Source organism: Lemur catta, chromosome 5 (genome assembly GCF_020740605.2).
Source record: "Lemur catta isolate mLemCat1 chromosome 5, mLemCat1.pri, whole genome shotgun sequence".
Taxonomy (NCBI): domain Eukaryota; kingdom Metazoa; phylum Chordata; class Mammalia; order Primates; family Lemuridae; genus Lemur; species Lemur catta.
Window position 1 is genome coordinate 69,033,625 of NC_059132.1, and position 25,766 is coordinate 69,059,390.

At 36.6% G+C, this 25,766-nt stretch overlaps 1 protein-coding gene across 1 annotated transcript; it reads right to left on the minus strand.

The window, feature by feature from the left end:
- Window positions 1–1,801: 1,801 nt before the first annotated feature.
- LOC123638804 (rap guanine nucleotide exchange factor 2-like) lies at window positions 1,802–20,431 on the minus strand. Its single transcript, XM_045552627.1, has 13 exons — window positions 20,345–20,431; window positions 19,557–19,715; window positions 13,549–13,701; window positions 12,834–12,998; window positions 11,784–11,891; window positions 11,481–11,684; window positions 11,265–11,379; window positions 10,562–10,811; window positions 6,334–6,494; window positions 5,475–5,715; window positions 3,145–3,528; window positions 2,020–2,231; window positions 1,802–1,929 (listed from the first exon to the last, which is right to left on the minus strand). The coding sequence occupies exons 1-13, from the start codon at window positions 20,429–20,431 to the stop codon at window positions 1,802–1,804; spliced, it is 2,367 nt and encodes a 788-aa protein (XP_045408583.1).
- Between the last annotated feature and the right edge of the window lie 5,335 nt (window positions 20,432–25,766).

Genomic DNA, 25,766 nt, shown 5'->3' on the forward strand with positions numbered 1-25,766 from the left:
TAAAGCTTTTTGACATTGGGAAAGGAACTATGACGTACCCGCTCTTTATGGCCACCTGTCTGAGCAACATCTAGCACTGTTGCATTAGTATTACCCTGGCTGAGAGACCTGGAAGACGAAAAGGTAGATACGCAGCGCACTGTAGCATGGGATTATTTTATCTGTTCCAAATGGGCCAAGACCTATATGAATATACATATTCCCTGTTCAAAAGGTCACATGCCCCATTCTAGTCAGCATACTGTCATAAAGGAATAATATAGAAAAATTGTTTTAGTTAAAACCTTATACATAATATACATAAAAATATGTACGTTTGGCACCTGTTCTGTTCCAGGTAGGAAATTGTACTTTTCACCTCCGTAGAGCATTCAAGATGGTTCTGTCATAGAAGCTAGTAAATAACAATCATATATACAGAAGTTCATGCAAGAATATACAGCTACAATCATTAAGGTTTGCAATATTAAATGTACTTCTCCTAAAGAGCATGTTTTCTCTAGATTTAAATCAAACTGACTGCAATTTCACAACTGTTTTCCTATCCTGTGGGGTGAATGTGGTGAGTTGTTACAGTAATATTGTCAGTCTGTTAATAACACGGTCAAGCAAATGTAAATGCGTATGTATGGAAACTATTAATATTTAGCAAGCATTATTGTTTAAAAAGATTGGTTTACAGAGAATGAAAACAGTAGTTAGTTGAGCTGTAAAAAGTTTGGTTTTAACACCTGGGGGCACCTTTTATATTTTACGTATTTACTTCTGACATACCTATGCAACACTATTGTAATTGCATGATTTTTCCTTCTACCATCCTCACTCCCCTCCTCCTACTTGGGGTATTGTTGTTTCAAGACATACAAATTACATTAAAATGAAATCTGAGAGCTCAGAAATATGCCTGGCCTACAGTTCCCCAGAACAATCGTCAATCATTTCACAGCTCTTACGGATCATAACTTCAAAAGCAAAAGCCCCAACAGAGTAAATTCGAAGTCAGTTTGCCATGTGAAATTCTGTTACACCAAGAGGGTTAAGACAAAAATGCAACAATGCAAAGCATCAGAAAATATCGCAGGGAAGAAAACAATGCAGTGAGCAGAATAAGAACCACGTGTGGCTATGCAAGGTCTCCACCACTTACCCCAACCTCCGCCAGTTCTTCTTCTTGCAAGTGAGAGCCATGGAGATTGAAGCACTGGTGCAGAAGGAGAGACAGAGAGATAACAAGCTCAGAAAAAAAAGACTAGGCTTTCTGGATAAACAGTTCTGGAAGCACACAAACATTAAACTGCATAATTACCTCACACATACAACTTTACCAGAATTATTTTTCTGGCTCAATAGACAAATATATTTAAATATTTTTTTCTAGAAGAAGACTGGCTTCTTTCTCTCCCTCACTGAATTTGTCATTTTTGACCACGCTGACAGCTGAATCCCACTGCGTGGATATTGAGACACTACTGTTTGGGTTATTTACGTATTTTAGTTCATACTACTAGGTATGAATTTTAGCTCTGTATAAGTCATTGTTCTGAAAAATAAACATATCATTGTGACTAATGTTAAATCAAAAATGTCTGAAGGACAGGTTAATTTTACTGACAGTCAAAAGTGCCCGTGGTGCAGAATAAGACATTTACTCCAAAGAGTAAATGGTGGTGATTCTCAACCTGTCCTAATATAATTTCTGACATACTACAAATACAAATATTCAACTTTTTTTGTCATTTGTTGGGAAGCTCTCAACTTAACCTTCTCTCATCCCACATGTGCCACACTGAAGAGGACACACTCACCGAGTCCTGAACACGAGGGCCGGGTCCACCTTAACTGAAGCCATTCGGCTCACATTACGAATTTCTTTTGCAATCATCCTTAGCTTCTCAAAGTTAACGCGCCCGTATACTTTTGAGTCATTTCCTGTAATTGACAGAGAAGGAAAAGGAAATCATATGGCCTGTATTCTATGCCGGTCCAAGTGATGAAAGAAATCCTCTACCTTATATTTACCTTTGTGAAGGAATGTGAGATCTTTCTTGATAAGTGGGAAGAGAGGGATTATGGGGGCTTGTAGGTTTTGACTATTGAGGACATTGCGATACTTTGCCATGTTTCTGGAGGGATCAAATAGGTCTTGGAGATCTTGAAATAGGTTTTTGTATTTATTGGGAAGTTTTTCCCAGGTCGCTCGCAGTCTTGCCACTGGTGCCAGGTTGAGACCACTGAGAGGAGGAAGAAAAAGTGGTCTACAATTAAATGATCTCTTCCAAAATGAAGGGAGTAAACTAGTGTACAGATTAAGTACTGACACATAACACCTCTGCAAGTGTGCTTTATATACATAACAATGTACAGAAGGAGGCATAAGAAACTCGCAAGGGGAATTCTGGGTAACAAGAATGGCTGATGGAAGTAGAGCCAGGGTCAAGCCAAGGGGTTTTATTCTTCTCTTCCTTTTGTTCCCTCCTCATCTGCCTCAGAACCACTAGGGTATAAGTACTGATGCTTTGTCTCTGTACACACAGCAGCACGTGGCCCACAATAGCCGTTTGATAAAACAAACTGGGCAAATATCATACAGTAACAAAATAAAACAAAAGCTCTGATAGCAATGAGAGCATAGCCAAACTTCCACAGAGAAAATGACTCATTTAATAATCATGCTTCACATCAATATAGCTAATTGCTTCCATTCGTACTTTCTTCCAAGCTCAGTCTAAGGACTTAAAAGAGAAGAAAATTAACATTTATTGGGCATCTGCTTTGTGCTTTCTGATGGAACTCCACATACATCCTATTGTTTAATCCTCTTGACAATTCCTTGGGGTATTGATATTTTACAGAGAAATAAAATGGTGTTCAGAGAAGTTCAAGTAATGTGCCCAAGGTCACAGAGCTAAAAAAAAAAAAAAAAAAGAAAGAAAAAAAAGTGGGGGATGTAGATTTTCAGGGCTCCAAATCAGCATATGACAGATTTTAAATTAAGGATTACATTAGGATTCGGAGAAAAAGAATTGTTCATTATGAGTCCATTAAAACCTACTGCATTTATAGTAATTATGTGGTGTTACTGGATTGATACTTATTTTAAATCTGTAAACTGAATTCAATCTTAAGAAAAGTATGCTCTCCTACCTGATGATTGCAAACATTGAGTTAAAATTCTTGCACTCCCTACAGTGCAGTGCTATCTTGATGAAATGCTTAATGAGCTTCATCCTCGTCAGCTGGTTTTTTTCTCTCAGAATTTCAGATGCTACCCAAAATGTTTCCTGGTTAATGGCTTCTTCAAATTTCTTCAGGTTGGCACAGCCGGTCTTTGATTGGAGTTTAAATACATCATCTATGTATTCAGTAGGTTCAATGTTGCGGAATAGTTCGAAATTGCGCAGAGAGAGCTGCGTGGCCACTTCAGCCGTGCTGAGCTGAAGTAGGGAAATCTGGCTCTCTCTCAACAGCTCCTGAGCGTCTTCGTCTGAACAAAGTATTTGTGTTTCCATGTTGTTTTTCAGATAATACCTATGCAAACGAGAAACAAACCAGATTTAAAGCCTGAGCAGCAGTCTCATGATATTCCTGGAAAGAATAATGCTACTTTTTGCGGAAAGTTTGAGAGAACACTGCATTCAATGATGTAAGGGCTCTGTCCAACCAAGGCAGAGAGTGCAGGTGCTGTCTGAGTGGCCACGTCATAGAGCCACCTATCCCGAAGTCGGTGATGGAAACAAACAGATCACATGGAATTTCATTTGTACCAGGTTTAATTCCTTTTCTTCCTTTCCGTTCCATTCTTTCTTTCTAAATTATTTTATCTTTTTGGCTAAAAATGACAGAAAATAGCTACAGCTTGTATTTTCAACTTAAATGAGGGAATAGGACCGATAGCAGGACGCGGGAAAGTTCAGGCACAGGTCATCACTCTATTTTCCCACGGTGAAGAGAGACTCTGTGATTACTGATGGGTCCAAATTGGATGAATCCAACTTTACTTAATCTCGATTTTCACGAAAACCCTATGTGTAAGTGGAGCAGGTATAATCCCTATTTTTCAGAATAGGAAACGGAGGCTCTTAAAGATTAGTGGCTAGTTATTGCCAGTGCCGGAATAAGAACTCAGGGCTGGTGCTCCTATCTTTTTCTAAACAACTGGTTGAAAATAGCATTCAGATATTTGCCTTGTGATTTTTTTTTTTGGGGGGGGGGGGATGGCTGGTAGATGTTTTTTCTAAGCCAAATTCCATAAATGAGGAAACACAGAAACAGAATGAGCACAGTGGGGGTCTAGTTAAAGTGGTTTTTTTTTTGCATAATTCACCAAGGCCGATATTTATGACGGAAAACATATACCTGTCATAAATTCACAGATTTAATGTTCTCCATTTCGGTTACTCATGAGGCCAATGACATGGACCCATCCAAGAGTTTCTTGAGAAATGAATGTGAATCGTGAATCTGCAGGTCAATGAAGATGTAGAATTCAATCACAGTTACACATATATCAGTGTATATTCAAATGATAGAGAAAAACCTAACACAAAACTATCTGATTGTGTTTGGAAAAAAGAATGAAGAAGAATAAGGAAGTAATAGTTGATAGCAAGAAAACGGAAGTTTTGAATGAATGAAATAAAAATCTATAATATGAAAAAGTACAATGAAACAATACATAAGAAAAACAGAAAAAATATGATTTACGGAACTACATAATTTTTGTCAGTGCAGAATGTAGTCACTAGATGAGAACCAAAACTTAACTATTTCATTTTTCAACTTTCATTTATTGTGATTTGAAGATGAAATTACATACACCTAACAATGGAAATATACTCACGAGAATGACAAAATCAGGTACAATGTGTTCTTGCAAGTAACATGTGTGATATAAGCACTTATGCAGCAAAGGACCCAGCTCTGTAGTAACCAAAGTTTGGTTTCAGAGTTAAGATGCGTATTTCATAGTGTGGTACATAATAATAGGCAGTCTTAGCCAACCACCTTGTCATAGATGTCTCTGACTAAATAAATGAAGCTCCTAGAAAAGTTAGGTATGCACGAGCAAATGGTACTAGAATGTTATTAGAAAATGTGTCTGTGAACCTGCATATTTCCAAGGAGAAGACAGCATCAGGGTTTACCTGTGACTTTACATTAAGCTTACTTGACCATTCTACTAGGCCAGTATCCTAAAGCGCAACCTCGAGAAGCTACTGCTTGCACTTGGGGAGTCAGTAACAACTTTCAGGTCACAGTATCCTTGAACAAGTTCTTAGAGGATCTTTGTCAGGGTCAGTAGTGGACCGTGTGCATTTGACACAGCAATTCTTGGTGAAAAGGGAAAAAAACCTTTTTAATCTGCAGGGGCACTCAATCATATAAGATACCCTTTAAAACCTAGTCTATCTCTTAGACTTTGATGTGGTTTTGAAGAGTGGGTGAAGAAATCCAGTAAGATAGATAATGTATACCTTCCACTCAGTTGTATTCTATCAGCAAGTTGGGAAAGGTGATCAGGAAGTCTTCTCTGTTTGATTACTCCCTCAGGTGTGACGGAGACCTCACATAGAGAATATTGATCCGGCGTAGCAGTAATGGCAAACTCCCTGATAGCCTGCATGACCACCTCCTTCGCTGTCGTGTCCTTACTGATCATGATGTATCGGCTCTGCTGGTCACCCTTAAAAACCCTTAGTACTTGATCTGGCAAGTCTGGGGGAAAGAAAAGTCACACGTAAGTAGAAGGGAGTTTCATAACAGATGATAATGTAATTAAACAGTAATCTGGGGGGGAAAAAAACCCAAAAACTTCTGTAAATAAGGTAATGCTGACATTTGACCTCTCCCTTACTATAGGTCTCTTAATAGATTAAATCAAGAACACGTCTTCCATCTTCCCCTATATATAACTGAGTGATCGACAGGTAATTGCAAACACATCAGTATACAACAGCAGCACAAAAGACTGTCATGTTGGTATGAAAAAAACAAAATTTAAATCTGGAGTAAATCTTTATTATATTGAAAAACCCATTAAGTTGACCTAAAATATACCTTTTACTTTACTTACTAGATAAGACTTAGTAATAACGGCACAGTATGTGCTATCTTCATTTTATGAAAGAGGAAACAAGTTTGGAGAGATTAATTTGCCCATGGCCATATCAAAATAGTCTGCAGAATATAAAAAGAACTGGTTCCAGCTGCTTGAAATTTAAGGTTCATCTTGACTCTGGGCATCTGATATAATTCATGCCAAACCAAGAGAGAGATGTCTAACGTTACCATTATATTAGAAGAAGAAACGAAAGAAGTATTGGTGATGCTTACCAGGAGTAGACGTAAAATCTACAATGTAATAATGTGACTGCAATACATCATCAGGATTACTGGATGATAAGGTTCCACTGACAGGCAATGCAGTTGGGATGTGCTTTGTCTGCCTTAATCCTACTATGCTGTCATCTTGAGACTGACCAATCTCAGTATCACTGAACAAAGAGGAAAATCAGAAAATAAATTATCAGCAAGTTAAAGTGTTGTAAGCTATCGCCATGTAAAGACACAGACCATAAACAAACCCTATTGTATAAAACTTGCAGTTAATATAAAATGTCATTTATAAATTTGGGTGAAAATTGTAAAAGCAACTACTGTTTAAATGTATCCAATGTGTTTTTCTGTTTCTTAAGTATATAGTATGTTTCTGGAGAACCTAATTTTTAATTAGATAAGCTATAATAATTATTAGTAGCTTGTTAGAGAAACGTATTCAACAAAATAGGCCGGGCGCGGTGGCTCACGCCTGTAATCCTAGCTCTGGGAGGCCGAGGCGGGTGGATCGCTCGAGGTCAGGAGTTCGAGACCAGCCTGAGCAAGAGTGAGACCCCGTCTCTACTAAAAATAGAAAGAAATTATCTGGCCAACTAAAAATATATATACAAAAAAATTAGCCGGGCATGGTGGCTCATGCCTGTAGTCCCAGCTACTCGGGAGGCTGAGGCAGTAGGATCGCTTAAGCCCAGGAGTTTGAGGTTGCTGTGAGCTAGGCTGACGCCACGGCACTCACTCTAGCCCGGGCAACAAAGTGAGACTCTGTCTCAAAAAAAAAAAAACAAAATATAAGTTCTCGCTTCTCATGAAAATGGATTTAAGAAAAGATACGTTACAAAGAATGCATTTAGCGGCACTCAACTGATAGTTCTGCATGAGAATGATAAATTGTTTCATAATTTGATCTTCAAGACCTGAAGAAATTGAGTAAAATGAAAAGAAGGGAAAAACCCAAACTGTCCTAATTTTATTCTCCATTGTTTTAGAGGAAAAAAATGAGATCACTATGGAGTCAAATGTAAGGACACCCTGACACAGACATTATTTCTTAATTATACACAGCATAAAAAAGCGGTGGTGCATGATGACATTTCCTAGTATCAAATAAAAGGCAATGGAAATCCAATGACTCACTTTTAATTCCCTCCTCAAAATTTTCTAGTTACACATTTAAATTCCCAGAGAAATACTGGTTGATAGATAAAAATTCATTTCCATTTATAAAACACCTGTTACTGTGAACAACTCTTGAAACCTGATTTAATAGTACATAAAAATGATTTCTAGTTTTGAAGGGTCAACTGTTTCTAAAACAGAAGACCAAGCAAAATAATAAGCGTACACACACAAAAACAACGAGATCACAAGCAAATGGTTATGGTTCTAACTAGTTTCTATAAAGACCTTGAAGAGAGAAGCAAGAAAATTATACTGAGGTCTGGATTTAAACTAAGGCATCCTAAATAAAATGAAGACATTTAATATTTATTATGTTTTCATACATTAGGGCTTGATCATAATACGTACTGTTTTTGAGTCGTTGTGGTAAAAAAAAAAAAAAAAAATCTAGCCACATTCCTTCTCTTTGCTTTTTTTGGAAAATGGAAGTTATAGAGGTAAATAAGCAAGGACAAGAACTTTCTATTAAAGACAAGACATAAATTAAAATCAAGTCTATTGACTTATTCCTTCTTTCCTCTGGGTTTAACAGTCTTTCTCTCCAGCATCTTAACTTCTGTAATACTGATGAGGTTTCAGAGAAAAAAAACAACCCAACCATATGTTACATCTAGATTTCTTTGACTTACTGGTTTAGCAGCTTTGTAAAAACAATTTTTTTTTTCATAAACATGCTGATTTCTAGAAAATCTTAAGTAGTAGTTACTCTTAAACCAGGTCTATTACCAATATAATGGATCTCACAGTTTACTGAGCTGTCCTTTAAATATCTTAGTTTTTTCAGTGTCAGTATAACTAATTGTCTTTTCTTTCCCTTGTCTAGCTTTTGAGTATCTCTTTGGAGAGATGTATTTAGATACATACAGAACAAAATTATACATAGTATTCTCATGCAGTGTGCCTGGCCAACATCCTATGCTGTGGATAGATTATATCCCAGTTCTTATATGTCACATTGTATTAATACTTGCCAGGGTCATGGTGACTTTTGTTTTTGGTTTCAAGGTTCATATTTAACTCTTGGTCTCTCTTGACTCTCAGATCTTTTTTTGTTATTGTGCTGCTAATGATTCTGCATTTTGGTAAGTTTTTTTTTTTTTGATCCATTTAAAAATAAATTTTTCTTCAAGAAGGGTCATTTTAAAAATCAAATCCTATTTTCTGTAAATGCCAGCTGCCCTAATCCCTTGTCTCTTAGAAACTTACTCAATAGAAACATACCCTTGAGGTTATAAATAAAACCATCATAGTCATTCCTTATCCTTAGGACTCTGCCACAGAAGTCTTCCTTAGCGGACACAAAACTACCGATCATTCATTACTCTACAGTTCAATGGAGACAACACAAGTTTGACACTTAGCCCATCAGTAGTATATTTTCAATCATCTCTCTCTAATCTGTGGATTAAAATTTTATCTAACATGGAATTTTTTCTTTTTCTTTTTCGAGACAGGCTCTCGACTCTGTTGCCCGGGTTAGAGTGAAAGGTACAACCTCAAATTCCTGGGCTCAGGTGATCCTCCTGCCTCAGCCTCCCGAGGAGCTGAGACTATAGAGGTGCACACCACCACGCTTGGCTAGCTGTTTAAAATATATTTTGCAGAGATGGGGTCTTGCTATGTTGCCCATGCTGGTCTCAACCTCCTGGCCTCAAGCAATATTCCTGCCTTGGCCTCCCAAAGTGCTAGGATCACAGGTGTGAGCCACCGTGCCCAGCCTGAAAAGGAAGTTTTTTTAAAAAGAAAAAGAAATGCTTGATGTAGAGTCCTGAATGTCTGTACCTACTACTTCTCTTTAGACTTATTAAATTATCAAAGAAAGAAATTAACCTACATATTTTCAAGTTATCTCGTATGTGTGTGTATACGTGTATCTGTGTGTGTGCATTTTGTTTTATTTTTTTAGAAACAGGGTCTTGCTCTGTCCCCCAGGCTTGAGTGCAGTGGCTTGATCATAGCTCACTGTAACCTGAAACTTGTAGGTTTTCAAGCGATCCTCCCACCTTGACTATAGTGGTGCTCCATAAGGTCTGCCTATGTTGCCCGGGCTGGTCTTGAACTCCTGACCTCAAAGGATCCTCCTGCCTCAGCGTCCCAAAGTGCAGGGCATGAGCCACCATGCCCATCCTCTCTTATATCATTGTAGTTTGAGGACTATATAATTAAATGTGGCATATTGAGTCACTTCACATTAAAAAAAAAATTGACAGGCTGGGTGTGGAGAGTCATGCCTGTAATCTCAGCACTTTGGGAGACCAAGTTGAGGCCATGGAGTTCAAGACCAGCCTGGGTTACAGAGTGTGACCAGGTCTCAAATAACCAACAAAAACAACCAAACAAAACAAAGCACAGGCTGATGGTAACTGAGTTTTTAATAAAATATCCCTAGACTCAAGAAGGAGCTAAAACGAAGAAGTAAACAAATAAGCAAAGCTAAAAAAGTATCAAGAGACACCTGCAACTTTGTCTGGCCTGAGCTTCTGGCACAAATAAGAATAGCCAAGAAGAAACTCAAGAATACACCTAACATTCTGACTACAGAGTTGATCAGAAAGAATGGAAGTAGTTGTGTACTTGGTTGCTGATGTCTCCGCAACACTTAATAACTGAAAATAGAAGAGTGAGGGGCAAAAGAGAGTGACAGGGATGAACAGTGACAACTGGATGAAGCAATGATTTGAATGGTAAAGAGCAGATGCTGATGGTGGTGAAGATACCCAGAAACAACGACACAGTAGCAAAAACAATTCTGAATCTTCCTGGGGGACAGAGGAGGCAAACACATACACACACACTTTTTAAAAAGTCCAGACGAGGAAAAAAGTAATTCAAATGGGGAAGTGCTAGACTATCCTCTAATGAAGATTGGGAGTGGGCAATTAAGTAGCAAAGATGGAATTAAAACTAACCTGATTGTTTAATATTACTTCTCTATACTAGCTCAGCCATAAAAGCTTAAAACAGTAGACTCATGCAAAACAAACATACCTTTGTGTATCATTTTAACCAATAAAATAACATACAGAAAATTTACACAGACACTCACTCATATGGTTTCTGTGGTAAGATACTGATCCCAGTCTTGCCGAATATCTTCTTTTTTAGCTTGTTCCTTCCTCCAACAGTGTTGGCTTCACTTTTCTTATTCACTTTTTCAAGTCCTGTCACCTGTTCCACATCTACAGCAAAATCTGAAATGGAGTAGCGGCTGACCTTTTTGATGTCACCAGTTTTAGGATGGTGAAGGGCACCATCTCTTTTCTCTTCCGACAATCTTGTTAGAAGTTCCTTAAATACTAAAAAAAAAAGAAACACCACAAAGTGCTAATTATAAGAAATCTAAAGAACTCCAAAGCAATGGTGGACTTAGAAATGTATGAGAAGCACAGGCTTCGGCTATCAAAATTGCAATCCTGTAGAAAAACATGACTGCCATAAATGAATGACACCAAGAAGCTGCTTGCACATTGCTCTGTCGGAATAAGTTTAAAAAATAGTATATGCTTTAATCTCTAGGTACTTTAGTATTTATCGATAAAAGATTTCATTTATCAATAAAAACATTTTAAAAATAACTTGTGGTCTTCAAGTCAGATTTTCACTTAGACTTCATCTATGCATTTTACTATAGTTTGCTCTTATGTTTGAAATATTACTTATAAAAATGACTGCTATTCCTTCAATAACTAAATGTAAAAAAAAAAAAAAAAAAGACCAAGAAAAAAATGAAAGTAGGTAATAATACTTACGAAAGAAATTGGTATTGGTTTTCACAGTGATAGATAAATGTGTGTTATTGCTAAGAATCTCCATGGCTTTTGACAGCTGAATATTTTCAAAGTTTTGACCATTTGCTTCTAGTATCTAAAAATGAAATTATAAAATTAATGTCAGTATCACAACGAACTAAAGGAAAAAAAAAACACCAAACTTCACCCTTAAATTTGGATTTCCTAATAGCGTACCTGATCTCCACGTTTCAAGCCCGCTTCACTTGCTTTGCTACGTGACTCTACACTGTCAACAAAGATTCCAAATCCCTTCTCAGAGCCTCCTACTAAGACAAAAGGCAAAGGAGATTCTCGGGACGGTTTTGTTAATGTCATCAATCTTCTTTTGGCTTTAGCTGCACATGTAATATTTAACAGCCTTAGATATACACCCATTTGCTGTAGGAGTTCAGAAAGAGTGGTGTCAATTCAGACAGAGTGAATAAATGAAATTAAAGCTGATTTTTTGTTAAAAAAAAAAACAAACACAAATAGTACCTCTCTTTTCAGATTACTTTTAAATTCTTCTAAAAATCCAGTCATTAGAGGATCTCCGTCAAAGTCACTGAAGTGATTTTTCACCCACAATACTACTACCCATGTAACCTGAAAAATCAATTATTTTCAATAAGTGTTCTTCATGGTGAAAATGTGATTAAAGTCATTTCAAAAATGATATCTAATTTTCAATTGATCTAATACTACTGAAAACAACAGTCAGCCTTCAATAAGCATTTTATTTATGTCAAAAGATGACCTTCTGAAAATAGATATTTATACTTTGGATGTAGACTATGTTGCTTTGCCAGGAAGGGTTTTGAATCTGTGAAAGTATTTAACTTACATCTTGCTTTACTATTAAAACACATTTGAAACAGATCAAAAGAAAAGCAAAGGTATAATCCAACCAAGCCAGGTTAATAGAAAAAAAGACAGAAACTAAACAATACAGGGAGAAGAACAAACTAGACCAAGAGAATGAATAGTATTAAAAAGCCTAGAAAGATCTTTAAGGGAATAGGTTGTAAAAGGAAGGAGATAAGACTATGTAATTTATCATCCAATCTGGCCTTGACAGAGCTCTCCAGAGCTGCTAAAGATGGTCTCTAGTCTCCTTACAATTATATTGCTGGAGCCTCCAGGCAGCATTGGCTGTCACGAAATGCTGCTTTGGTGCCAATTTAAGAATTGTAACTTTTATCTGGTGTCCACTGACTGTCTACCAAACTAGAGAATGCAGATTCCCATGGAATCCAGATATTTGGTTATATTTTAACATATTCCCAATACAATTAAAGTTTAAGCATTTGGTGGCCAATTTATTGGCCTTGGTATTTAAAGAAAAAAAGACATTTCTAGGGCTGAACTTAGAAATGTATAATACTAATATTTGTATCACCTTTTTTGTTTTTTGTTTTTTGTTGCTTAAGAAGCACACTCTTGTATTAATCTGAGTATAACTCGTGGAACAAAAATATACATTAAAAGTATCTTCAGGTTTACATTTTAATATTTCATATTTAAGAGCCAAAACAATATAGTTCCAACCTTATCCCTGAGGCTTGGGTCATTAAACCACTCCAGCAACCTTCTGCACACTCTCCATGGGGTACAAAGAAAAGTCCTGTAGGTCAGCAGGAAGTCTTCTATGAATGTTGGATCTACTGCTGAAGGCTCTTCCACCAAACGCATCATTAACCTTTCTGAGGTGTCCTGTAGCAAATCAAAGGTTTAATCACTACCCCGAATATTTAACATTTACATGGTATCTTGATTTCAAATCTTCAACATAAAATGAACTAGGTAGCAACACAGACAATAATTAATAAAACTATTTTTCAGGAAATCAGAAGTTTTTTCATAACTGATAACCTTTAACAGATACTATGATTAAAAATGAAAAAAAAAAAAAAATCAGGAGGTCAGAAGTTTGAGACCAACCTGAGTGACACAGTGAGACCCTGTCTCTACCAAAAGAAAAAATTTAAAAATTAGCTGGGCGTGGTCGTGCATGCCTATAGTCATAGCTATTCAGGAGGCCGAGGCAGGAGATTGCTTAGAGCCAGGAGTTTGAGTTTGCAGTGAGCTATGATCGTGCCACTGCCCTCTAGCCCAGGCAACAGAGAAGACCCTGTCTCAAAATAGAAATAGATAAATCCATTAAATAAAATAAAACAAAAACTGACAAAAACCTAAATTGCCACAAGTGATACTACCAAAAAAATTCCATTCCATGGGACGCAGGGGTGGTTCTTTGTCTTACCTTGATGACAATGTGTCCCTTTCTTGTTCCAGTTTGATCAAGTTCTGGGTGTTCTTTCACCATGACCATCTCTCCTTCCTCTTCAACTTTTTGCATGTTCTTTTCCACTTGGTTGAGAATACGGCAATAATCTTGCTGGGCTATGCAGACGAACTGGAATAACACATAAGTCACATGTGATAAAGTGCTTGCAAAAGACCTAGCAGGACTAATAATTCAGTGTTTTAATTATTTAAAACTGACATTTTTCCCTGTTTTGAGAATTACTTTCTAAATTAATGCAGTAATGCACGTTAATCAGACTCCTCTACTTTTAATGCATTTCTTCCTTGGTCACGAAAAGTTTCTCTTTTAGAATATTTATATGTATTTTACATTCAAAATCGTAACAATTGTAAAAGAAGACAAAATTAGAAGAGTCCTTTTTCATGCTCCTTTCAGTTAAAAACACTGACGGGGGAACGGGGGGAGAGGAACGCTAGGAGGACACATACAAAAATTTAATTATCATGTAGTGAATTTTAAAAATTTAAAGATTTAAAAAGCAGCAACTCTAAATAAGAATGGTTTTAAATAAAAAATACATTCAAAGATACCTAAAGGAGTGGATACATAAATTTGCTAGCTATATTGATGAGATACCATTTTAGAAAGCGTGTTCAAGGAAGGTTACAGAATAAGCCACACATTTGTCATAGCTTCACATCTTTAACGGTAATCGTTGCTCTTAAAGTTAACAATATGCATATCAATTAATCACTCCTTCACCACCCCAAATATTAAAAAATTCAGAGCTTAGGACAAACCATTCAAATAATGCCATGTCTTAGTAGTTTTAAAGAAAGTTAAGAATGAATTATAGAAACCACTTACTACTCAAATTAACCAGAGGCCAGTGAGGAGATAAGAACAGACACTTGAACAAATAAAAATTATTTTCCTTAAATTTTGAACGATTTATTCTGATTTAAGAAATCATTTGGGAATGGAAATAGTTATGACATTTCTTTTTCTCTTTCAATATGAAGAAGATGAAATATAAGGAGGTAGTTAAATTAGATTGTACATAAGATAAAATATGATGCAACCACCCCAAATCATGTAGAACTCTGGCTTTAATGATCCTATTAAACTTTTTTCAAAGATACGATGCTAAATATTGTAATAATAGTCATAATGACAAGAACATCATCATCATAATCACATCATATTATAGTAGCCATGCAGGAACTTTCTCAATTTGTTCTCCTAGTCATACCCTGAGGAAGGTACTCTTATCCCTGCCGTACAGATGAAGAAACAGCCTCCTAATTACATGCTGGCTAAGTTTTTAAAAACTTACACATGCACACACAAAATTTTGGAGGGAAACATAATAAAATGTTAATATTATTTCTGAGCAATGCAAATTATGAGCAACTTTCCTTTTATTTAATGTCCTTTTCTATATTTTCCATACTTTCTGCATAATCAATAGTTTTTTTAAGCAGTAGAACAGTAGGTCGTAAGAGAAACAGCATATTGCAATATCAAGTTTGTCCCACTGAGTTGGCTGACATAATCTCATTTTTCTATTAAGCATTTAGAATCAAAAAGTTTAAAATTCAAAAAGGCATTTTTGTACATTATTATGCATAGTTTCATTAAATTTTTAAAAATACCTTTTTAAAAACCCATTTCCATAACACTGACCACAGGTGTGTATGTTTTCAAAAATATGATCCTTAGTCTCTTAACTTAAAATTATCTTTCTTTCTATTTATAGAGCGGCAAAATTGTTCCCCAGATCTGTAGAGGAGATTTAGAAAGGTTTTATCGCCAAATAATTTTAGGTGTTCTTTCTTACACTCAGTTTTATCAAACATAATGAAAGCATCATTTCTCATTTGTCCTCTAAAAAAGAAATAGATCCCAGAGTTCAAATAAATAAGTAGCTAAATAGATGGAAAAATGCTTTTTAAAGAGAAATATACTAAAATTAATTTTCTTAACTAAAGACATTAAAGAAATTAGAATAAATTTGATTTGGAATTCCTGGTGTCTAGACGGACATTTTGGCATTTCTTCTGTAGCAAACTGAAATATCATCCAAAAAGAAAAAAAGATCCCAACTGAATTTCTAATATGGCCATATAGAACTGGTATCTAAAAAGAAATAAATTTTAGTTGAAAATATCTTTTTAAAATAGCAACTTATTTTTTCTTTAAGAAATCTGTAGATCTAACATGAAATTCACAGGTAACATTTAATTTTAACTGGTATGATGAAGTCTGCTGAAAAATCTGCGCATTGTTTTAGTGAGGTTTTAGACTTTCAGACAACTAATAAACTCATGAAAGTACTGTGTAATCTTAGTACCCTGAGATGAACTAAAAATTCAAACAGGATTTCATTTATAAAAGGTCCATGGCAGTTTATGTCACAGGACTATTTTCCTTTGAGCACATGACATAATAATTTATACTTAGGTAGAAAAATTAAGACAATGAATGAAACAAAATCAAACTTCAATCAACATTAGTATAGTCAACTTTCAATTTATTCATAGCAAGCTGCTTTCTCAACCAACACTACTTTTTATTTATTTATTTTGAGACAGAGTCTTGCTCTGTTGCCCAGGCTAGAGTGAGTGCCGTGGTGTCAGCCTAGCTCACAGCAACCTCAAACTCCCAGGCTTAAGCAATCCTTCTGCCTCAGCCTCCCAAGTAGCTGAGACTACAAGCATGTGCCACCATGCCCGGCTAATTTTTTCTATATATATTTTCAGTTGTCCAGATAATTTCTTTCTATTTTTTAGTAGAGACGGGGTCCCGCTCTTCTTGCTCAGGCTCTTGCTCAAGCTCTTCTTGAGCTCCTGACCTCGAGCAATTCACCTGGCTCGGCCTCCCAGAGTGCCAGGATCATAGGCGTGAGCCACCGCGCCCGGCCCCAACACGACTTTTTCAATCCAATATGTCATTAGCTGCCATGATCCCAGGAAAAGTTGAGTCTGACACAGATGTACCCTAAGAGGTTAGATCTGTTTAAACCGACACTTTGTAGTTTGTAAGGGAAGTTCATACCTAATTGTTCACATAGGTTTCCAAGTGCTCATTCCCCACTGAAGGGTGGAGGGCAGGGCTAAGCAATGCCTGGGTGTCACTGGCAGGCCTAAGACACAGGCAGTGGAGAAGGCAAAAAGGGAGAAGAATAAAGGGAGTGGGAGGGTGGAAGAGGAGGACAGGGAAAAAGGGACACGGGAGAAGGGAAAAAGAAAAGAAAGAGGTATATGTGGGGAATGGAAAACCATTACCAAGCGCTTGGTATAGAGGATGTCTATACCAAGCTCTGACCTTTGTCCTTCCCATCAAGTAGGGCAATAAGAATAAACACTAAAGAGAGACATCTGGAAGAGGAGAATACAAAGAAGGGACCCAGAACAAAACGCAAGTTTGACCATATCATGGGATCCAAATAAATGTTAAATTTAGTGCATTCACCTTTGTGTTCTTAGGCTTAACATGAGCTCAACCATATATCACATTAGCTAATATTCATTTTGGAACCCACTGGAATATAAGATAATGAGGGCCAATCCTCATTAGGCAAAGTTGCTTTTGGTTGGTAAAGATATCTCACTTTTGTTACTTTTATTCAATAGCTGTTGATCCCCTACAATGTGGGCAACAGAATGACAGAAACTTACAGAGGCTACTTTACGGAGGAATAAAACTATTCTCACTGTTTCCTTTACTTTCCCTGATTCCAAGTCCCACAGTGACAAGAGGATAAGCAGCTAGCATTTGTATTTTCTGACAGAGACATGACATTTTACCAGAAAGGCCCCCAAATGCTATCCCAAACAAGCAATTACATTAGAACGTCCAAATTCGTTCTCCATCCCTGTAAAGGGATCCCTCGGGGATAAAATGTCAGGCCTGAGCAGAGGGGTCGGTGGAAGTACAAGACTGAAATCCCTGATTTAACATGTCCCTTTTACAGTGGCTGGAGTGGAGTGGAGAGGAGACAGATTTTCTCTAACAGGTACCTTGCCCTTGACCTTCTTTATAATTAATTTTATTTTAGGAGCTATAGACCATATTAAGAGCTATAGGAGTCCATATATCTTTTTTTTAATTAATTAATTAATTGTTTTTGAGACAGAGTCTCACTCTGTTGTCCAGGCTAGAGTGCCGTGGCATCAGCCTAGCTCACAGCAACCTCAAACTCCTGGGCTCAAGTGATCCTCCTGCCTCAGCCTCCCGAGTAGTTGGGATTACAGGTGCTAACCACCACACCCGGCTAATTTTTTCTATTTTTAGTAGAGAGGGGGGTCTCGCTCTTGCTCAGGCTGGTCTTGAACTCCTGACCTCAAGGGATTCTCTCACACTGGCCTCCCAGAGTGCTAGGATTACAGGTGTGAGCCACCACGCCCGGCCCAGGAGTCTGTATATCTTAATCAGAGTTTTTTTTTAATTGAACTCAACCCTTGCTGACTATCTGTGTTTCCTACCAATCCAATCCCTCATTGTGTAAACAGGCTAGACCCTCTTCCCTAACATCACCCCTACCTCCCCTTCCTTTCCCAGAGCTCCTACATAGTTAATGTTACCTGCTACATTTGATGTGACGTCAGCACTCCGCAACATTCAGATAACGTTTTCATCAATTATTCTGAAAATATTCCTATGCCTCTTACATCATTTCAGCCCCACAATCATAAAATTTCTAACAGAAAGCATTTGACCAACTGTGAATGTTAACAGCTGGAATTCTCAAAAACGAAGTGACTTTTACTTGCCCTTTAACAACAGAGATTCTGACTCCAGTCTTATTGTGATCTCAACATCGAAAGGGTTCGGGGAAGAACTGATAAGACAGTAGGATGGAAAAACCTTTACCAATTTTCTAACTTGTTTTGACTCTGCTTTTATTGTTTTTTTTGAGTACCATTTCAGAGTTAAAATATCACATAACCCCTTTTAAATGCACAGTCCCAGGGCAAATAAAGACTTAAGGATTTAGCTACCATTTTGTTTTCCTGTATATATCAAATAATTGAGAGTTGACGTATATAGAGAATGCTTTTCTGGCATTACACCTTTAAAACATGGAATTCCTAGCCTTTTTTTTTTTTTTTTTTTGCTTGCTGAAGGAATTATCTGGCAAAATTATTTTGATTCTGTAGGTAAGATTATTTTATGTATAGCAATGGTCATTTTTTCTTTTGGTAAGTAAAATGCCAACAATGAATATTTCAGTGAGCGACACCATTTTACAGTGATGTGACACTATAAAAATTCAATTATGTTCTTTTAGAATAAACCATATTCAAATGTCTTTCAAACTGCAGACTAATAAATACAATGAGCACTTAACATTAATTACTCTAAGTTAAACTTTTGATTATTTACTTTAAAACATTTTATCTTTCAAAGACAAATGTCTTTAGAAGACATAAATTATAAACATTTAATAACAAAAGTATCTTAAATTTCTCAGTAACACAGAGGCTACCAGTGAAATCAATCTAATTAAATTTCACATTTGGTCTTAACATTTTCTCTAGTCCATTATTAAATGCTTTTAAATAATGAATATTAATATAATATCAACATTATTATTTTGTTATCAAATATTTTTTATTAGCAATTATTTGACTAGCAAGTTTTTCTACTGATTCATACTATGATGAATTTCCATGACTCTTCTAAAATCAACTCTTTGTAGGTATTTAAGTAAAAACATTGCATAACTGTACCATATCATCTTTATTAATGTACTTATTTCTTTTCATGATGTGCATTTATTTCCATATTTTTGATGGATATTATTGACGGCAATTTTTAAAACCTATATTTGTAGAACGCTTTCTTAAAAAAACAGAACACATAGCTCTGTGGAGTTCAAATGACTTAAATGGAAATTAATTTTTAATTTCCTGGGGTACAATAAAAGTCTTATCACAACTGCATATAAGTGTTCTTTTTCAAGAATAAAATATGCATTTTTAATGATTATTTTATACCTGGCAGTCATCCACCTTTGTTCTCATTACTCCTTTCATGTATTGTTTGTCCATGGTAGGAGAGACACCAAAACTCTTTCCCATACGTAATACTTCTGCTTTTCCATCTGGATAAGTCACTTCCACGGAACCATTGAGAATCACTGACCATGAGTCCAGCTAATCAAAAAAAAAGAAAGAAAGAAAAGAAACTATAAAATATAACATCATGCTCATAATCTGTAAGTGCTAGAATTGTCCCAAAAAATGATTTAGCACATCTTCCATTTTTAAGATGGAACAAATAACAAGTGAAATAAACTGCTTAACAAGTTCACAAAACAAAGAATAAAACACAACCACATATCTACATATTTTCATATGTCTAGCACAGAGTATGTATCATTGTGCCCTTTCAATTTGACTTTGGATGATGATTCTCTAAAATGACACAAAACAAAAAATTTCTTCTGTCCCCCGAAGCACATGTAAACAAGATAATATGGTAACTATTGCCTCAATAAGAATATCATTTTGTCTGACAAAACGCATTATATTTATGAACACTTAAGTTGCGAAAACTGAAAAGTTAATATCAAAAAATTTCTATCAGTATTAAATTATAATAAATACTGCAAATAATGAAAAACAAAACTAATGGATTTGGAATTCTGTGACATGTATCATGGTTCTTGATTTATTCAAACTTGTTGAGATTTTAAAAGGAAGAAAAAGAAATGGATTGTTCAACAGCTGTATTGAGAGATCCTCAAAAAGAAGCTTTTTAAGTGGTAGAAGCATTTACTAACCTCTTCACCATCATTCAAAACTATGGTTCCTGCTCTTTCCACCACCGCAAGCGCCATGACTGCCCAGAGTTCCCGTCTCAACGACATTGTCATTTTGGCAAAAGCAGGCAACTGGTGAATAAATTCCAAGAGCTGCTTTGAAAAGCAAGAGCTAATTCTAGTCAAAACCATGACTTTTATTTAAAAACAAATATTTAAAAAGAAAATGTTTCTCTTAGCCCAGTATATTGACAAATATACTGAAGTATCGTCAGGACAAGTTGAGTTTCTTACAGGTATATATACAAAGAATTCTGTCACCATGGAGATAGCAGTTGATTCAGGGGCAACTGTCAGTTTACAGCATCATTCAAACTCTAACGGCACTGAAGAAAGTACTAACCCTCAAATGAGAAATTTCAATTGAAAATGAGCTGTGATCTTATTAAGAGCTAAAACGAAATGGAGCTCTGAGAATTTTCCCATAAGTCAGTAGGACCATTCCAGTGCCTCTTGGGCAGGTGAATGCCTAAAACATCAGAAGTAACTACCTTTAATTCAGAAATATTCTAAGGGATATTTTCTATGGATAAGAACCCACAAACACTAATCGATTAAAAAAATTCGACTAGCACCATAGAATGGTTATAGTTAACAATAATATATTACATAGTTTCACTCGGCTCACACCTGTAATCCTAGCACTCTGGGAGGCTGCAGCAGGAGGATCGCTTGAGATCAGGAGTTGGAGACCAGCCTGAGCAAGAGTGAGATCCATCTCTATTAAAAATAGAAAAATTAGCCAGGCGTGGTGGCACATGCCTGTAGCCCCAGCTACTCGGGAGGCTGAGGCAGGAGGATTGCTTGAGCCCAGGAGTTGGAGGTTGCAGTGAGCTATGACGACACCATTGCACTCCAGCCTGGGTAAAAGAGCAAGACCCTGTCTCAAAAAAAAGAATGAAAGCAAAAGAGGTTGCTGTGAGGTAGGCTGACACCATGGCACTTTAGCCTGGGCAACAAAGTGAGATTCTTATCTCAAAAAAAAAAACAAAAGAAAAACCTATAAATATATATATATATATATGTGTGTATAAATATATATATATTTATATATAGTTTCAAATAGCTAGGAGGATGCTGAATGTTCCCAACACAAAGAAATAATAATGTTTGAGATGATAGAGTACCCTGATCTGATGATTTTATATGTATCAAAACATCACTACCCCATAAATATGTACAATTATTATTTGTCAATTAAAAAATTTAAAATTTATAACATAATACGGTAAATGTAAATGAAAACTGATATACCATTTCTTCTCCCACAGTTTGGCAAACAAAAAAAAGTTTGATCATTTTTCCTATTGGCGATGCTGTGGAGAAACAAACCGCTTACACTTTGGTATGTATGGTTCCAGCTATTGACAAGAGGGAAGACTTCACAGTCTCTTCCAGCCATGTCATCTCCATTACTAAGGGTCCTGTGTTTCTCTATTCTTAGGCAGTTTTACTAATTGGCTATTAAACTCTTTCCTCACTCCTCACCGTGGCTATATGAAGTACATGTGTTCTTTTTCATTTTGCAGGGAGAAAACTGAGGCTCAGAGTCATATAGTCAAGAGGTGGCAGTGACATGACTCAGGACCCTTTGCCTCCAAAGCTCACACTGGACTTCATGGGTAGTGGTAAAGAGCACAGGGTGTAATGTCAGACATTTGAATGCTTACTAGTTGTACTACTTTGGGCAAGTTGATTAACTGCCCTAAGTCATGGTTTTTGCATTTACAAAAATACAATATGATATCTACCTTTCTGGATAGCTGTGAGAATCAAATGCAATAAAAATGATGAAGTCCATGGCACAACGTAAACAATAAATTAGAACTATTGTCATTATTATTATAGTCAGGATATCATTCAACCCGTCAGCTAAATAAAAATTCTACCTACATTTTTCCTGTCTCCACATAATCATACTGTCCCTATGTATCTGTACAATAGAAGGATATAGTCTGTGGAAACATTACTATACTAGAAGGACAGACTGAGTGGTTTTCTGTGGTTGAGCTAGGTAACACCGTGTTCTGATTAGACTCTGTGTCATCCCTCTTGTATAAGACTTTTCGTTGCACAGAGCGGCTCTGGTGCTAAGGAGAATAACAATGATAAGTGGTACCCAAAGAGTCTAACAGGACAGTGTTCTTCAATCTGACCTAGATTTATGTGTCAGGAAATCAGTTTACTTTTGCAACTAACAGTTTTTAAAAAGAAGATAAACTATCAAGGCCCATCACTTATAGAAAGAGTCAGTTCTATTTAGTGAAATTTATTTTTGGAATGAGTAGGCGTGCCTGTGCCATTCCATAAAGTGTGTTTATTCCTTGGCAAAGCAGTTGAAGCAATTCTGAATACTACTGCAAGATAGGACCCATACCTATCACATAGGTGAGTTAGGAATTATTGTTTTACAAATGTGCTGATTTGAATCATCAAGGCGAATGAAGAAGTCATGGTCCTCTGACTAGTACATCACAGTTCTGCTGTTTCCAGCCTCAGTTTTCTTCAGCCACAATCCCTCATGCCTTACGCTAAGGTATTACAATATTACCTCTAGACCACATGTTACTTTTTCCTCCCCTGGCTGTTGCTGTGTTTCTTGGACAGGCACAAATTCATGGGTTTAAGAAAAATGCGAGACCAGAAATTATCAGATATATTTTGAATTTGGCTGGGCGCCGTGGCTCACATCTGCAAACTTGGCACTTTGGGAGGCTGAGGTGGGAGGATTGCTTGAAGTCAGGAGTTGAAGACCAGCCTGATCAAGAGTGAGACCTCGTCTCTACAAAAAATAGAAAAATTAGCCAGGCATGGTGGTGTGCACCTGTAGGTCCAGCTACTAGGGAGGCTGAGGCAGGAGGACAGCTTGAGCCCAGGAGTTGGAGGTTGTAGTGAGCTATGATGACACACACCACTGCACTCCAGCCTGAGTAAAAGAGCAAGACCCTGTCTCAGAAAAAAGAAAGAAAAAAAAAAAAAAAGAAGTATTTTGAATTTAATGTGTGTTGAGACAATAACAGAAGTCAAATGGAAGCCAAAAGATTACACATCTGATTGAAGAAGATGAAGTGGGCAGAAAATATAAAACGTCTTCACAAATGTTTGCTATGATGATTTTAAAGTGCCTTGTATAGACATGTTTCTTGCTTTTTGGCAGATTCCTATTGCATTAGTGGGTCATGAAATCAATTTGTGATATAGGAGTAGTGACCAGCATTAAAACAATGCAACAGGATAGAAACTATCTGTGTATCACATATTGTAGGAATAAAGGAGACAGAAAAGATCTAATAATAGTCGATGTACATCATTTTCTAGGCTCAGCTGAAACACCAAAAATATGCAAATGCTTAACCAGATGGCATCTAAGAGTTTTTAAGATTCTTAAGGATTCAATAATGGTCTCATTGGTTTTGTGATAACTTCTACACTATATTACACTAGAAGACTGGAGCAATTTTAAAAAATAAAGACCTTTTCTATCACCAATCTTTAAAAGAAAATGATAAAAAAGAAGCATTTGGGCCAGGCGTGGTGGCTCACACCTGTAATCCTAGCACTCTGGGAGGCCGAGGTGGGAGGATCGCTCCAGGTCAGGAGTTCGAGACCAGCCTGAGCAAGAGCGAGACCCCGTCTCTACTGAAAAATAGAAAGAAATTATCTGGACAACTAAAAATATACATGGAAAAAATTAGCCAGGCATGGTGGCGCATGCCTGTAGTCCCAGCTACTCGGGAGGCTGAGGCAGAAGGATTGCTTGAGCCCAGGAGTTTGAGGTTGCTATGATCTAGGCTGACGCCACGGCACTCTAGCCTGGGCAACAGAGCGAGACTCTGTCTCCAGAAAAAAAAAAAAGACAAAAAACAAAAAAAAGAAGCATTTGTCTACAGGAGGCTCAAAACAAACCCTAATAACGCCACAGGTATCATGCAGAGTTAGAGGGATTGCAGTTGCCAAGAATTTAGAGCTTGGCATGGGTATTAGGACAGTTCCTAGGAAATACAGAATGCAGTAGCCGTGGATGGGAGAAGCAAGTCTGCTTTCTTTTATTTTTCTTAGAACAATCCCATTAGAATTATACCCTAATCTGTTAGAATGATAGACTATTGTGACCTATCGTATTTTGTTAGGAAAGGGACATCTGTTTATGAAAAATATTAACCTTTTAAAAAAAAAGTTTTTCTAGTCAATGACCCAAAGAAAACACAAATAATCAACTTGCCAATACTAAAAGCTAAAGCCAATTCAGAACATTAGCTTACCTTGGGTTTGCCTGACTCAATTTTATATAAGAAATGCTTACTATTAGGATTACAAAAAAAACCTCGGGTTGTTTGAAAGAGATCAAAATAGCTCTCTAATGTGTCAGGTGCTCAAAGGAAAAAATAAAATTCACAGAGTCCACTTGCTCAAGGCTTCTTGGGCGTGGCTCCCGGTACAAAAGTAAATAAATAAAATTCACAAACATTCAGTAATCGAGTAACTACAAAGTTATGAGTTCTAGAGCAAAAATGAATATAATGAAGTTCCTCCCTTTAAAGTATTGAGAAGGTATACCCAAGAATCTGTGGGAACCCAAAGGGAAATTTGTTTCTTCCTGTAGCTGGTAAAATATGATAAAATATTAGCAGTTGCATTGGATCCAACTTACACACTCCCGCACACGCACCCCATCTCCCCCTTTGTGGTGGGGATAGAGGAAGGTGGGTGGGAAGAGAGGCATCTAGAGAAAACTTTAAACTTACAGATTTTTGTAGTTCATATAAAAGGTGTCTGTTTTAACCAAATGCTGGAAGATGAGTTAGATTTCACAAGAGTAACAGCTAAGGAGTCCTCACACATGGTTTTATTTTGGGGAGATAGAATAAAAGATCTTTCAGGATCTCACATAGACCAAACAACACCCTTTAGGTCTTCTCTTTAATGTTAGTGATTTATTACTTTAAATAAATGTATATTTGATAGCCGCAAGCATTAGAATAGTCACTGCTTGCAAGTCTATTGGTATTCAAGTAAATGTCATTCACTGTAGAGATTGTATTGATGAGCACATTTTTTTAAAAGACACCTTTGTACTTATTTGTAGAAATCAGCACAGCTCCTGCTTTCTAGAACTTCTGGAAGAGACGTTCTTCTCAGATATCAATGGGAAGTCTTAAATTTCCGGGAACGACATACATGCTACACATATTTTAATATAAAACAATCAGCATTTTCTTCTCCAACTACTCTAAAATGAACAGATTCAAAAGCAACATTCTATGTAATTTAAAAAAACCCTATGAGCAAGAATTCTGAGTTGAAATGATAAATTGAACACACTTACAATTTAACTTTTTCTTTCAAACTGCAATTAAGGGATTAAAAAAAACAGAAGCTGGTA

Coding starts and splice junctions, on each gene's coding strand:
- LOC123638804 (XM_045552627.1), bottom strand. CDS start 20,431: ATGTCGTTGAGACGGGAACTCTGGGCAGTCATGGCGCTTGCGGTGGTG. Junction 12,999..13,548: donor AGGGACACATTGTCATCAAG/GTAAGACAAAGA, acceptor GATTTGCTACAG/GACACCTCAGAAAGGTTAAT. Junction 6,495..10,561: donor TTACCACAGAAACCATATGA/GTGAGTGTCTGT, acceptor CTCTTTGTTCAG/TGATACTGAGATTGGTCAGT.